The sequence below is a fragment of the Bos indicus genome, chromosome 8 (genome assembly GCF_029378745.1).
Source record: "Bos indicus isolate NIAB-ARS_2022 breed Sahiwal x Tharparkar chromosome 8, NIAB-ARS_B.indTharparkar_mat_pri_1.0, whole genome shotgun sequence".
In the NCBI taxonomy this organism is placed as follows: Eukaryota; Metazoa; Chordata; class Mammalia; order Artiodactyla; family Bovidae; genus Bos; species Bos indicus.
In genome coordinates, this window is record NC_091767.1 from 65,271,302 (window position 1) to 65,285,515 (window position 14,214).

General features: G+C 50.9%; 1 protein-coding gene across 1 annotated transcript; it reads right to left on the bottom strand.

The window, feature by feature from the left end:
• Positions 1–1,993: 1,993 nt before the first annotated feature.
• On the bottom strand, positions 1,994–13,484 carry LOC109562527 (putative serine protease 47). Its single transcript, XM_019965578.2, has 5 exons — positions 13,286–13,484; positions 12,103–12,286; positions 10,386–10,663; positions 7,946–8,106; positions 1,994–2,512 (listed from the first exon to the last, which is right to left on the bottom strand). Exons 1-5 carry the CDS (start codon positions 13,482–13,484, stop codon positions 2,165–2,167), a joined length of 1,170 nt encoding a protein of 389 aa, XP_019821137.2. The 3' UTR covers positions 1,994–2,164.
• Positions 13,485–14,214: the final 730 nt, after the last annotated feature.

Sequence of the window (14,214 nt, forward strand, 5' to 3'; positions counted from 1 at the left end):
TAACAGGTGACCAGATTTCTTTCCTAGACTCCCCTTCAGTAATCCCGTAAACAAACTGTGTGAACAAGATAAGGACTAGAGGAAGATCACAGGAAGTCCTGGAGCCTGCATGCAATGACTCTGACTCCATCTCAAGGATTAACTGAGATTACTTCTCTCCTTTCCCTAGTAGTTCAGCTTGTAGAGAATTTGCCTGCAATGAAGGAGATCCCAGTTCTATTCCTGGGTCAGGAAGTTCTGCTGGAGAAGGGAAGGGCTACACCCTCCAGTATTCTGGCCTGGAGAATTCCACGGACTGTATAGTCCATGCAGTCGCAAAGAGTCGGACACAACTGAGCGACTTTCACTTTTCCTTTAAAATTTTCATGATTGAGCAGAATCTCCAGAAGTAGTTTTCTGGGGGACACTGAGTTTACCATCTTCCCAGATTGCTGGCACTCTGATAAAAGACAACTTTCCTTTCTATCAGTGTTTGTAAATTTGATTCTGTTAAGTGGTAAGCAGTGGGCCTGGATTCAATAATTCTGTAATCCCCCTTCTCTATCTCTCATCCTCACCCTGACATCCCCCTCAACCCAAGATTTTACTCTTTTGTTGTAACTCAGTTCAGTTCATTATGTTCCTTCTGCACCTAAAAATGAGAACAGGGAATGCAGCTCTCTTGCATGTTGGGGGCCTGCATATGGTAGACACGAATGCATATTTCTTTTTAAAAAATATTTATTTGACTGCATTGCATCTTAGTTGAAGCATGCAGGATCTTTAATTGCAGCATGGTAACTCTTAGTTGTGGCATGTGGGATCTAGTTCCCTGCCCAGGCATCAAACCCAGGAAGCTGGGGCAGTGAGTTTAGGACCATGGGAGTGGGTGAGGGGACATGGGGGCGGGTGAGGGATCATTGGGGTGGGTGAGGGGACATGGGGGGGGTGAGGGGACATGGGGGTGGGTGAGGAAGATTCTGGGAGTCTACTCTAGGTGTGAGGACTGCCAGTCTGGACCTCAGCTCGCAGCCTGACAAGGCCCTCCTCGTTCTGTCTCCAGCTCAGTCTCCTAGATCCCCCCATATTCAAGAGCCTCTGTGCTGCAGGCTGGAACTCCCTTCTTCATGGCCTGGGTCATATACTCCAGTTCAACTCAATTGTCCTGGACTCTGGGAACTTCCCTCTACCTCCACCGGGAGGAGCTCCTCCCTCCTCCAAACCCCGGGAGGGATGCTTCACTACTTTGAGAAAGATCCTTACTCCCCTGCACTATAGACACCTGACAATATGTCTCACTTCCTATTAGGGGCTGAATTGTGTACCCCAAATTCTTACGTTGAGTCCTAACCTCCAGCACCTCAGAATGTGACTTTCTTTTGGCTGCGCAGTCCAGCAAGTGGGATCTTGGCTCTCCACCCAGGGACTGAACCCATGCCCCCTGCAGCGGAAGCCTGAAGTCTTAACCACTGGACGACCAGGGGTCCCCAGAATGTGACTTTATTTGGAGCAGAGCTTTTGAAGAGATAATTGAGTTAAAGTCACTAGGTTGGGTCCTAATCCAGTATGACTGGTGCCCTTCTAAGAAGGGGAAATGTGGACCCAGACACACAGAGGGAAGGCAGTGTGAGGACGCAGGGCGAAGACGGCGTCTACAAGCCAAGGCGAGAGGCCTCAGGCTCTGGAGCTCCGGAACGTGCGATGAGAAACTCCTGTTGTCTAGGCCACATTCCCTGTGATACTTGTTATGGCAACTGGAGCTGACTGATATACTTCCTCCCAAGTCTGTGCACTCCCACAGCAGGAGTGGTGTCTACAAGAGAAGACTCCCTTCTCTCTCCCCAGCTGGACTCCTTCAGAGTCCCCACCCCTGCCTCCTCCTGCTGTAATGGCCCTGCCGGTTCTTGTTTGCTTGTCCAGGGAATCAGCCGACAGACCTCAAGAGAAGGGGTGAGTGCTGAGGATCAGGAGGAGCAATAGGGCCCCAAGACAGAATCAGGATGAGTCTTTCATTTGTTTTTATTTGTTTTTTCAAGCTTGGATTGTGGGGGTTTCAGCTGGTGGACAGGAAAGCCAAGAAGGGACCACTGAGAGCTGATGGGGCTGGGGGAGTGGGGTGGGGGGAAGGTTCCAGTGAGGAGGCTGGAGCCTGAGGCACAGAGCAGGAGCTGAGGGGCTTGGCGGATCACCACGTGGCTTGCCTCAGGGAACCAAGCAGGAACAGCAGCAAGGGCCAGGTCTGTGGAGGCACAAAGGCTGTGCCCAGCACGGACGAGGCGGCAGCCCGCAGAGACTGGTGTGGAAACTGGGTCTGTGGAGGAGTGGACATGGGCTCAGGGAGTGGTGTAAGAGCAGACGTGGGCTCAGGGTTGGGTGTGAGTCTCTGGATCTCTTCGATCCAGTTGGTGAAGTAGGTGACGTTGGTGAAGATGCTGGGATAGATGGGGTGTCGGCAGTCAAAACCCCAGCTGGCCAGCCCCATCAGAACCCAGGAACTGGTGAAGTCACAGACGAGGGGGCCCCCGGAATCGCCCTAGGAAAGAAACGGGAGTTCAGGTGGGTGACTGAGCCAGTTCTGAGAAGACCAGGTAGCAGGGTGGCGCTTATGAGTCTCTGCTCTCCAGCCTCATTCTGTGAAATTCCAAACACCACCTTCCCACTGCGGATCAGCCCAATTAAGCCATGCAGGCAGGCACTGGAAACATCCTTCAGGAAGTCCTGATTGACCCTCGAAACAATCAGAGATCCATATCCATCAATCTATGGATCCTATGCCCAGGGAGGGTGTGGTGGCCTGGGACAAAGCACTGTCCAAGGCCGAGAAGGGACAGACAGCTGCAGGATCTGAGCTCAAGAGGGCTGGTCTGAGAGTGGAACCTAGCCAGCTGAAGCTGCTGCAGACCTGGATCTTGCAAACTCTGAGCTGCAGCAGCACATCCCCACCCAGGTCCACCTCCTTTTTCACTTATAGTCAGTCCTTTAGTTTTCTCTCAAATTCTTGGTTGAATTTCTTCAGAAAGTGCCCTTACCCAGGCCTGGAGGAGGCAGCCTGATTTGGTCAGGGAGCAATGAATGCTGCTAGGGTCCCCTGAAAGCTGCTAGGAGTTACTGGAGTCTTGAAATGCTGTTCAGGGAAGGACCACCTGGGTGGAAATCTCTCACTTCATCACCCAAAGGGAACATGTCATCCTTGGAGGCAGGGGGAGAGGAGCAGGATAGCTGTGCTTGCTGCCTTCCACACACTTGTCTAACACGCATGTCCAGCATCCAGGGCAGCTTCTGCACTCGGGCACAGGGGTGAAATGTCAAGGTGCCTTTTGCATGGAGTTACTGTAAATAAGGCAACCAGCCTGCCACTGTCAGATGTGACATGTGGAAACAACGCATAGAAGGGACAGGACAGGAAGGGAAGGGCATTTCATAGGGTGGAAGCATGGAGCTTTCCTGAGCTGAGATTCCAAACAGGACAACCCAACTTTCTGATGCTGGAGCAGAGGGAGCAGTGAGTGCAGACGAGGAGAGGAGGGATGGCCAGGTGGGTGGGAGGAAGAGCAATGACAAGTGGGAAGCGAGGTGGGTAGACGGGACTTAGATTCCCAGGGCCTTATGGTGGGGGTTGGAGTTGACGCCCATGGAGAACTGAGCCTATCTCAGGGAGGCTGTGCAGAGGAGAGGAACAGGCTAAGCATGGAGCCCTGGGGTCTCCAGCATTTAGAGGTGGGAGGGGAGGGGACCAGGTGCAGAGTGGAGTAGCTGTCTGGTCCTGGTGCCCAGGAAATGGCAGTGAGATTTGCTCAAGTGTCGAGTGAGAGGAGGATTTGGGGCTACCGGTGTCTCTGGCAAGACAGGTTCCTGGGGACGTTGGCCATGAGGCTCTGGTGGTACTTGAACACTCCTGGGCAGAGTGGGTTAGATTCAGGGCTGTTAGGAGGAGTGTCTGGGGGAAAGGAGGCAGACAAACTGGGCAGTAGCGGGGAGGAGAGTGCCACTGCACGTTTATACGAGAGCCGTGAAAGCGGAGACAAGACATGGAGCAAGGGTGCGTCTGGACACCCAGAGCTCCAGGAGGGACTGGGTACAATGGGCCAGGAGGCTCAGGAGAGATGCAACATGCCCGCTGGACTGGGAAGATGAATGGCACCTAGTCCCATTGAATGCTTCGATGTTCTCAGTGAAATAGGAAGCAAGCTCTCCAGCTGAGAGGGAGGGGTGGGGGAAGTGGTGACTTGAAGGAAAGAGAAGGGTACATGGTGTGGCTAGGCAAAAGTAACCCTCAAAGACGGCCATCCTCATCAGCAGAACCTGGGGCTATGTTACCTTACTTGGCAAAAGGGACTCAGCATCTGTGATGGAGTTGAGGATCAGGAAATAGGAAGATTATCCTAGCTGATCTGGTTGGACCCAACATAAACACAAAAGTACTCATGAGGAAAGAGGGAAGCAGGAGGTCAGAGTCAGAGGAGGAGATGTGATGACAGGAGCAGAGGGAGGAGCAATGTGATTTGGTGACGTAGGAAGGGGCCATGAGCCAAGGAATGCTGGGGACCTCTAAAAAGATAGAAAAAGCAAGAAAACATTTTCTCCTAGAGCCTCCAGAAGGGAGCAGCCAGGCCAACACCTTGACTTTAGACTCTGACATCCAGAAATGTAAGATAGTACATCCTGTTGTCGGAGCCACCAATTTAAGGTGATGTCACCAGAGCACCAAGAAAGTCACACCAGGGGCTTCTTGGACATTGGGAATGTGCCGTTATCAACTCAGTTCTTCCCTTTTGGGGTCCCCACCTGGGGTGTCCTTGGCCCTCCCCACAGTGTACCCACCCTGAGCTGTTCAAGGCCAGGGGAAGGCCTGGTCCCTGTCCACCACAGGCCTCCAGGATTCGTGCAGATAAGCCTCATGGTCGCTGATATTATGGTGGAATCTGGGCCAGTCTTCAGGAGATGGGAAGGGCTCCAAAAGCCTCCTGCCCCCTGGGGAGCTCTCAGCACTAGTGGGAAGCCCCAACACTAGTGTATCCCATGGAACGTGAGCTGTGGTTTGCACTATTGAAGAGACAGAGCAAACCAAGGCTGTGTGTGTGTGTGTGTGTCTGTGTGTGTGTGTGTTGTGTATTGTGTGTATATGTGTTGGATGGGCCAGGGCAGTGAATTCTACCTTGGGCAAGAGGACAGGTCTAAGACAGGCCCAGATGAACAGGTACAATCCTGGTAGAAGGAGACAGACCAGGCCTGGAGATTGAAAGCCAAGACTTGCTAAGTACCTACTGAATGTCCAGGCACAGTATTAAACTTTCTATAGGGATCTTATTAAGAGGAGGCTGTTAGCAACCCCATTTCATGGGTGAGGAAACTTAGCTAAGGTCACAATCCCAGTAAATGACAGATTGAATACTGAAACCATGGCTCTCCTGCCCCACAGTCTGAGCACTGAATGCCTCTGTGGCCTGTCTCTCCTCAGACCTGTTTCTGGGTGCCCTCTGCAGGGGGAAGGGTACTTCCAGGGAGAGAAGAGGGTCCTGGGTTTCAGGGTGGGGGCTGGAGCAGGCGATGTGGCAGCAGACGAGTCTAGATGGAATGTCTCAGGTAGGCTGTGGTGACTGAAAGGCTAAGAGAGGGAGGAGGGGGGTCATCTAAAGCCTTGGCTCTGGGGGGTCCATCTCAGTGCTGTCCTCAGTCTAGGAAGAAACGAGAGGAGGAGTGGGCTCAAGGGGCACTATGGATGTCAGCAGGCAAGGAGACAAAGCTGAGCTCCGTGGGCATGACCTCTGCAGGCTGGAAGGGAGGTCTAGGGTGACAGCAGATGGGGCCTCGGGGGACTGAGCCCTGTGTTTCACCTTCAGGGGCAGCTGACTCTGTGGGAAGGACAGGCCAGGCCAGACAGTTCACACCACTGGCTGTGGACTGGGAACCAAGAAGCCTGGGTCTACCTCCTCCAAGGAGGGCAAGGGGCCAAGCTTCTCCTCTCTGGCTCAGCAGCCCACTGGGCCGCCACGAAAACAGCTGTCTGGGAGGCCATCCTGTGGGCCAGGTGCATCTCATCCCTCCTATGTGCATTTCCTGGCGTGCCAAAGCGTATCACCACAGACTGGCTAACTCTGAAACAACAGAAATTGATCTCACAGTTCTAGAAGTCAGAAGTCTGAAACCAACTATTTGTGTCTCTCTCTCTTTCTATGAGAAAACAGTCATTGGATTTAGAGCCTGCTCTAAATTCAGCAAGGTCTCATCTTGAGATTCTTAACAATCGTATCTGCCAAGACCTATTTCCAAATAAGGTCAGATTCTGAGATTTAGAAGACACAAATTTAGGAGACACTGTCCAACCCACTAGACCATCCTTGCAACAATCCCACGACGGAGGCCCCAAAACCCTACACTATGAGTGAGGACACAGGCTCGAAGGTGGAAAACCCACCCGAGGTCACACGGTAGTGCAGGGTCTCTAACTCCAGAACCCTAACACTTCCCCTCCACTCCACAACACCATCTATGGAAGAATCAGCACATGATGCCAGCTTGGGAGCCTGGGCCCTGAGGATGATGTGCTGGAGGTCAGGTTAGGCTTGGAATCAGAACACAGGGGCCCAAGTTGTGGTGCCTTATTTTAGGGTAGCCACTTTCCCTCTCCAGGCTTGTTTTCTCAGCTACAAAAAGGCACCACAGAGAGTGGGAAAAAAGCTTCACAGTGAAATATCCAATAGTGGGACTTCCTTGGTGGTCCAGCGGTTATGAATCTGCCTTCCAATGCAGAGGACACAGGTTCAATCCCTGGTCAGAGAACTAAGATCCCACTTGCCACGAGGCAACTAAGTCCACGTACTGCAACTGTCGAGCCCATGCACTCTGCAGCTCGCATGCTAAACTAAATGCAATGAAAAGCCTGCCTGTCACAACTAACACCCAGCCAACACAGCCAAGACAAAACAGACAAACAAAGCAAAACCAAAAAGCCCAGAAAACAAATATCCAGCAGTAGACTGATATCTGGAATATGTAAAATACACAAAGAGCCCTTAAAGGAAGAGACAGACAAACCAACAGAAAATGAGAGGGGAGAAAAACCCTGAAAGGAAATGTTACAGAAAAATATGTCCAAAGATAATAAATATGGGAAAGTACATTTAATTCGTCACTGGAAAAGTAAAAACCACAATAAGTTATTAAAATAAGAAAAGATGGAAATTGCTAAGTACTGGTGAGAATATGAACTCTCATTCACTGCTTGAATGAATGGAAATGGTGACCCACTTTGGAGAAGTTTGGTAACATCTGCCAAAGTTTAATATACACGTGCCTTTTAATCCAATAATTCTACTCAAGGGTTTCTGTGAAATAGAAGATAAAACATTTGGAAGTGAAATGAAAAGAAAAATTTGGAAAGTACTAAAATGTGCATTAAAGTATAACTGATCATAGAATTCAGTGCACACAGGAGAGTCCTGTAGAGCAAGGAGACTGAACACACTACAACTACAGGTAACAGTGTGGGTGAATCTCACAAATACAATGTTAGGACAAGAAAGATTGACAACTGGAAATAAATTCTATTTACAGAACATTCAGAATCTAATCTAAGGTATTAAAGGTGAAGATGGTGGTTTCTGACAGGAAGGAGGTGTGAGTAGGGTCTTTGGGGTATTGATCACTTGTTGCTTCACTATGTGAAAATTTATCCAACTTATCAAAAGAGCATGGATATATTCTTTTGCATGTATGTTACATTTCAATAAAAACTTTAATATATGCCTCAAGAACAGATGCTGTAGATGGCCTCATGTGCAAGGGACTTATGAAGGGGGTGTGGCCTGGCGGACACTGCCAAGGGATGGAGCCCAGGAAGACGCATGGAGGAGGAAACGGGAAGTCCCAGGGGCTCCACAAAGGGAGCAGAGGCAACACAGCCCCTCCCCAGAGAAACCGAGGCCCTGAGAACAGGTGAGGGAAGAATAGAAAGGGTCTTACTCACTAGGCAGATGGACTTTCCTGTGGAGAAGTCCCCAGCACACAGCATGTCCTCCTGAACAGAGAAGTTCTTGCCTTTCGCAAGTCCATATAACATATTACAGAACTTGTTCTCAACGAAGCTCACCTTACCCTCCTGGAGATGGAAGGGTTCGAGCAGAGGTGCTGCGAGGATAAGGAGGAAATCAGGGAAGGATGCTGTAGCCGAGCTACAGAGCTCTGCCTTACCAGTCAGCACTGCCCCTCAACATGGGGTTTTCTCTGCACAGCTGAGCTTTCATCCTTGTTTCAGTCTTATACCTATGCCCAATAAGCCCTCCTGTGTTTCTCAAACGTTTCCAAACTCATCCTATTCACTCCACCCCTTTCATAGTAACAAACTACACTCCTCCTATTCCACAAAGGAAAAAGGCAAATCCCTCCAACACATGCCACTCAGTGGTGCTTAGCAACCATTCACCAACCTATCTACCCTTTCACAAACCATCCCATCCACTCACCTTTTGTCTATCATTAACCTTGCTTTCCATCCACTTGTCCCTCCATCCATCTACCTATCTTTCCTCATGTCCCATTCATCCACTCATCCTTCCATAAATTTGCCCATACACTCATCTTTTGACACATCTCTCCATTCTCGCCTCCAGCAATAGACCACTCATTGCATCTCTCTCCACCACCCTTTCACCCACCCGCCCAACCATCTTCCCTTCCACCCACTCACACTCCCACCTTCTCCCATCCATTCTCTCATCCAATCACTGATTTATTCATAACTCAATTACTCATTTATTCCTCTATCCTTGGGCTAAGTATCTTTTAACTAATGATACAGGGGAACATTTTAGTTGGGGCAGACAGGGTAAATGAAGTAAATAAGTAGCATTACTTTAGATCTAATAAGTGGTATAAAGGAAACAAAACAGGAAGATGTGCTATTAGGGGTGGCCTGTTTTAGCTCACGCGATCAAGTAAAACTCCTCAGAGGAGCAGCTGAGTTGCATACGTAAAGAAACGAGTCATGACAAGGTTAGTCGGGAGAGTAAATGCGTCCAGGGAGACAGCCAAGGTGCAGACCTGAGGTGGGAATGGCCTTGGAATCGTCAAGGCAGGAAGGAGGCCTGCTGGCTGGGGTGGGGTGGGTGAGGGATGCAGTGGGAGATGAGAGAGAGGAGGGGGCCTGAGAGCCAAGGCAGGGAGTTGCGACCTTATTTTAAGTAGAAATGAGAAGGCGCTGGGGGTGATGAGCAGGGAACTGGCGTGACTCCTGCTCTAAAGCAAATACTCAGACAGCTACATGGAGAGTAACAGAGCACACAGGGTGGGAGCTGAGACCAGTCTGGAGGTCAGGGAAGAAGGACCCGGGGGCAGCAGTGGGATACCTACCAGGTGCCAGGCCCTGCCAGGGGCACGGACTGGGATATTGAAACAAGAAAGACAGGGTCCCTGTCCTCAGGAGGAGCCAGTCTGTGTGTGTGTGGGTGTGTGCGTGTGAAGTGTGAAGTCTGGTGTACGAGTGTTGTGTGTGTGTGGTGTGAGAATTCTGGGACCTAGTTGTTTGTCCTGTGATTATTGAGTGTTAACCGACACACTAATAGGCAAGGACCAGGGATGCTGGAACATCCCACCCAATGAAGCAGCATCTGTTCAAAATGCCTGTTGCACCTCTGTAGAGAAACACCATACCAAATTATAACCCTACAAATAATTACAAATAAATATTCTTTCCCTCCATAATTTGGCATCATAAGCATTTCACCAAGTTGTAAACACTCCTTTCTTTAGTGAAGACTCTTGCTCATAAGTTTTGGTCTACTTTTCTCCTCTTTCAATCTTAAAAAATACAATTTTTTTCCTGTTACTCAGTTTGCCTAACAAGTCTACAAATTAGATTGATGACCTGAGCTGGGAGAAAACCAAAGTGAGGTCTGGAGAATGAAACCCTCTAAAGTCGTAATCATTCTAAATTGATCAGGCAGACTCAGAGGTCAGAGGTCATATTTGAGTTTTCTTTCCACTTTTCCCAAGCACTTCCTATGGCACTAGGAAATCAGAAAGTTTATCAGTGACCTGGAAGGAGTCATGCCTCAACATGACCTTTGAGTTAGATCAAGTCATCTCAGATCTATGGTTGATTTAAACCTTGGAATCAAGAACCAGAAAGACTTCAAGAACTCAGATTCTTGATTCCAAAGTCAAAGATTCCCAGACTTCAGAGCTTTACACTTAGGGAACACCAAAGCTTTAGAATCACACACTTTCAGAACTAGAATGGTCCAGTCCTCTGAAAATGAAGCATAGTGGGCCAAGGGGACCTTTGCCTGGGGACCCCTCAGGTGGAGACACACCTCCCTTCTTTGCTCCTCTGTCCTTCTCCCCCTCCTCCTCCCCTTCCTCCTCCTCCCCATTCTCATCCCCCCCTCCAACTCCCCACACCCTCTCACTTTCCTCGTTGAGCATCCCCCAGCCAGTTATCCAGCAGGATGAGTTACTGGGGAGCTTCATGCCAGGGACTGGGAGGCAGGCAGGGATGATGTAGGAGGTGAAGTTCACAGGAAAGAGCAGCTGCAACATGGCGATGTCACTCCCAAAGGGATGTAACTTCTCGAAGTCTGGGTGTGTGATAATCCGGCTCACGGATACCTCCCGGGTCTGAGGGGTGTGCTGGTACAGCTGGATGCTTCCTAACAGAACCTGGTAATTCTCCGGGGCTTTGGATTTCCTGGAGAAGGAAAGGCGCACTGCCGCCATCATCTCCAAGTGGGGACAAGCTCTTTCCCTGCATCCTCATCTAACTGCCACACGCCTCTGGACCCCTCCACCCCACATGACACCAGACAGCCTTTGTCTCCCCATTTCTAATGTTCAGGAGGCCTTCTTTCTTGAGGCTAATTGATACCCTACTTACAGTTTCAGACATATGGCTGGCTTCTCCATCACACACTAGAATGGCAGAAGCACTGAATCCTTGTTCTGGAAAGGTCCTCTGTGGGGTCATCAAATGAAGGCCTTCTGATTGTACACAGCAGGCATTCTGGCTCAGTCCCAGCTCTAACTTCACCCTTCCAGAGACTCCATACAACTCACCTCTGGCCCCACACTCTTGTTAACCATCCCCTTTCTTTAAACACATCCATGCCCAAGGCCTGCTTCTCCACTTAGTTTCAAGGACAAAAGATTTGTTAAATAAATGAGCAAATGAAGGCAGGAAACAGAACCTTTCCTTGTTCCTCCAACACAGGTGCTGAATCTTCCCCCCTCCCTCACTGTCTTCACAGCTCATCTGCTTGGAGACCCTCTCTCATGTTCCCCTCACCCAAGCCTTCCCCTCCAGCAAGCCCTCCCTCTCCACACACCTTCTCCCAAACCTTCACCCCATTTACTTTGCCCTTCTCATCCATGCTGGGCTTTCTCTTCTGACAGGATGGAGACATGGTGAGGTGGGATTTGCCACCCCTGATGCCACCGAGGGGCTTGCACAGAGCATGGCACAGAGTGGGTGCCGATAGACTCTGAGCCCTCAAAGCTCCAGTGCCCAGACCTGGGCTTGATGCCTGAACTCCATGGTGACCCCCCTCATCTGTTCAGAAGCCTGGCACTAAGCCAGCCCCATATGGCTAGGTGAATTAGACTCCTGAGCAGCCCTGTCACTCTCCCAGGGAGCCCACCTCCCCCTCATGCAGCCTGGCACCACGGCTCCCCACATGCACGCCAGTGACTGTGACTCCTCCTGGGCACACAGTTTCGCAGGACTAATAAGAATCACCCAGCTGCTGGTCACACATGCGGTCCCAGGCCTCCATCTAGAGTCTGACACCGGGAAATAAGGGGACACTGAGAAGGAGCTGTGATCTGAGATGGGTCCACACCACATGGCAGCGAGGACTGACACTGCCGCTCTCCTGAGGCACACCTGTGTTGGGGAACAGACACAGGGGCCGAGGGCAGAGCATGAGGAGGATCTGGGCAGGTGAGCGGGGAGGACAGTCCACGTGGAGGGTACACAGGCCAAAGGCAGGAACGACATGCCTCTGAAGGCCACAGACTGCCCAGAGGAAAGCCCAGAGGAGCTAACGTGGGACACCATCCCCCTTTTCTCGTCTTCCCCTGCATCCCCGTCCCTGCCAGAGCCTGTGCTGGCATCCTAGGAAGGAGACTCACTTGAGAAAGCAGTGGGCAGTGGAAAGAAGCCAGCTGGAGTTAATGAGGACAGCTCCACAGATGTGCGAGCCCTGGAACCGCAGGCTGGCCTGCCACGGCCACTGGCCAGCCTCCACGTCCCGGCCACCATAGATCCTCCCCATCACCTTGGGCTTCCCGCACACTGTGGAGACTCTGCTGCCACCTACAATAGAGACACTGTTGGTGCCCCAAACGTCACAACCAGGAAGACCTGCCCGCTTCACAGACAGGAAAACCAGGGCCAGGCGTCCAGCGGCCTAGCCAAAAGGCCAGGCGTCTAGCAGTGTAGCCAAAATGATAGGACTCTGCCTTCACTGGCTGCCACTGCGGACTGGAGAGCAGAGCACAACACATCAAGCCCCGTGGGGATGAGGACCCAGGGGTCTGGTGGGGTGGGGCAAGGAGGGACCAGCTCCCAGGAGCATCTCCAGGCAGAAGGACATCCTTGAGCAAGGCTGCCAAGTGCTGGGCACGACACATACCTCATTTCCCTCACCTAGCACGCCTCAATGCCTTGTCTTGTACATCAAAGAACTAAAGGTCTCAGAAGTTGCCAACATTACTTTCTCAAGATCATGGCTTCTAAGGGCCTGTGCTCCCTCCACTCTACCCCAGGTCTTAGGGAGGCAGATTTGCAGGCAGAAGTCTGTGGTGTGTGATCTGGGGCAAGTCACTCCCCTCTCTGACTCTGCAGGAGTCTCCATTTCTAAAAGAAGAAGGAGTGGGCTCATGAGGACAGCCCTGGTTCTAGGACTCATATCCGGGAGGGCAGGAGTGTGCCCAGGCCCCCTGAGGCTGGGCATCCTGGTCCAGGGCCTGGGCTCCCAGGGCCTCAGTGAGGGGAATGACACCCCTGGTCCCTGGACTCAGGCCCATTCCCTCAGTAGTCCTAGAACTTTCCTCCACCCAGCCTCCAACCTCCAGGCCAGACCCTGCTAGTCCCCTCTCCCACAGCCCCACAAAGGGATTGGGTCTCTTCCCACCCAGAGGCCTCACAGTGGGGGGCCTGCCCCACCTGTGTGGAGGGGATCTCGGCTGTCTGGTTGGAGGGAAGGGCAGAGAAACGATGAGACTTAGTGACTCACCAGGCCCTGGTCACAGCCGGCCGCCCTCAGGCCCTGTAGGCTAGGGGATCTTGGCCCGAATGGAGGCCCCAACGCACCTGTAGCTCCCGGAGCCAACCGCTGTGCTTGCCAAGTCGGAGCGCCGCCCCTCAACGCTCCCCCATCGCCTGCAGTCCGGCCGGGGGCGGCCGTGGCTGGGGACCCTCGCAGCTCCAGGGTGGCCACGTTCAGCAGCAGCAGCCAGAGAAGAGCCTCGGACTGGCCTAGGCCTTGGGGGATCCCCGCCTCCCCGCCCATTGCCAGGGTTACTGACCCCAGCCTGACCCCACCCTGCTCTGGCCCCGCCCCAAGCCCCAAGCCCACCCCGATCTTCTTAATAACTTTATAAACAACTCTACTTTAATATAATTTTTAAACCATGAAGTTCATTTATACAAAGGATAAGTCAATGATTTTCAGTAAATGTTTTAAAAATTTATTGATTTATACTTAAATAAACCTTTTGTTTTAGAATAGTTTTAGATGTGTGGAAAAACTGGAATGATAATGCAAAGAGTTCAAATATTCCTCCTCACCTGTTTCCCCTAATGATAAGATCTTTGTATTATTCTGGCACATTTGTCACAAGTAGTGAGCTAATATTGATACATTAATATTAACCTAAGTCCATTCTTTTTTTCTTTTTTTTTTTTCAATCTTTTAAGTTTAAGGTACATAGCATAGTGATTTGGAGAAGGAAATGGCAACCCACTCCAGGATTCTTGCTTGGAGAATCCCAGGGACAGAGAAGCCTGGTGGGCTGCCGTCAATGGGGTCGCACAGAGTCGGACACGACTGAAGTGACTTAGCAGCAGCAGCATAGTGATTTGCCTTATATGCATCATGAAATGGTCATCCCGATAAATTTAGTGAACCCACATAGGTACAGAATTAAAAAAATAGGAAAAAAAAAATGTGTTTCCCAGTGATGAGAACTCAGGATTTACTCTAACAAGTTTCCTGTATAATATAGAGCAGTGTTAATTTT

Excerpts from the sequence above, each read along its gene's own strand:
- LOC109562527 (XM_019965578.2), bottom strand. The coding sequence starts at position 13,484 with ATGGGCGGGGAGGCGGGGATCCCCCAAGGCCTAGGCCAGTCCGAGGCT. Across the intron at positions 8,107-10,385 it reads GGGGATGCTCAACGAGGAAA|CACCTCTGCTCGAACCCTTC; the intron begins GTGAGAGGGTGT and ends TTATCCTCGCAG. Across the intron at positions 2,513-7,945 it reads CAGGAAAGTCCATCTGCCTA|GGCGATTCCGGGGGCCCCCT; the intron begins GTGAGTAAGACC and ends TTTCTTTCCTAG.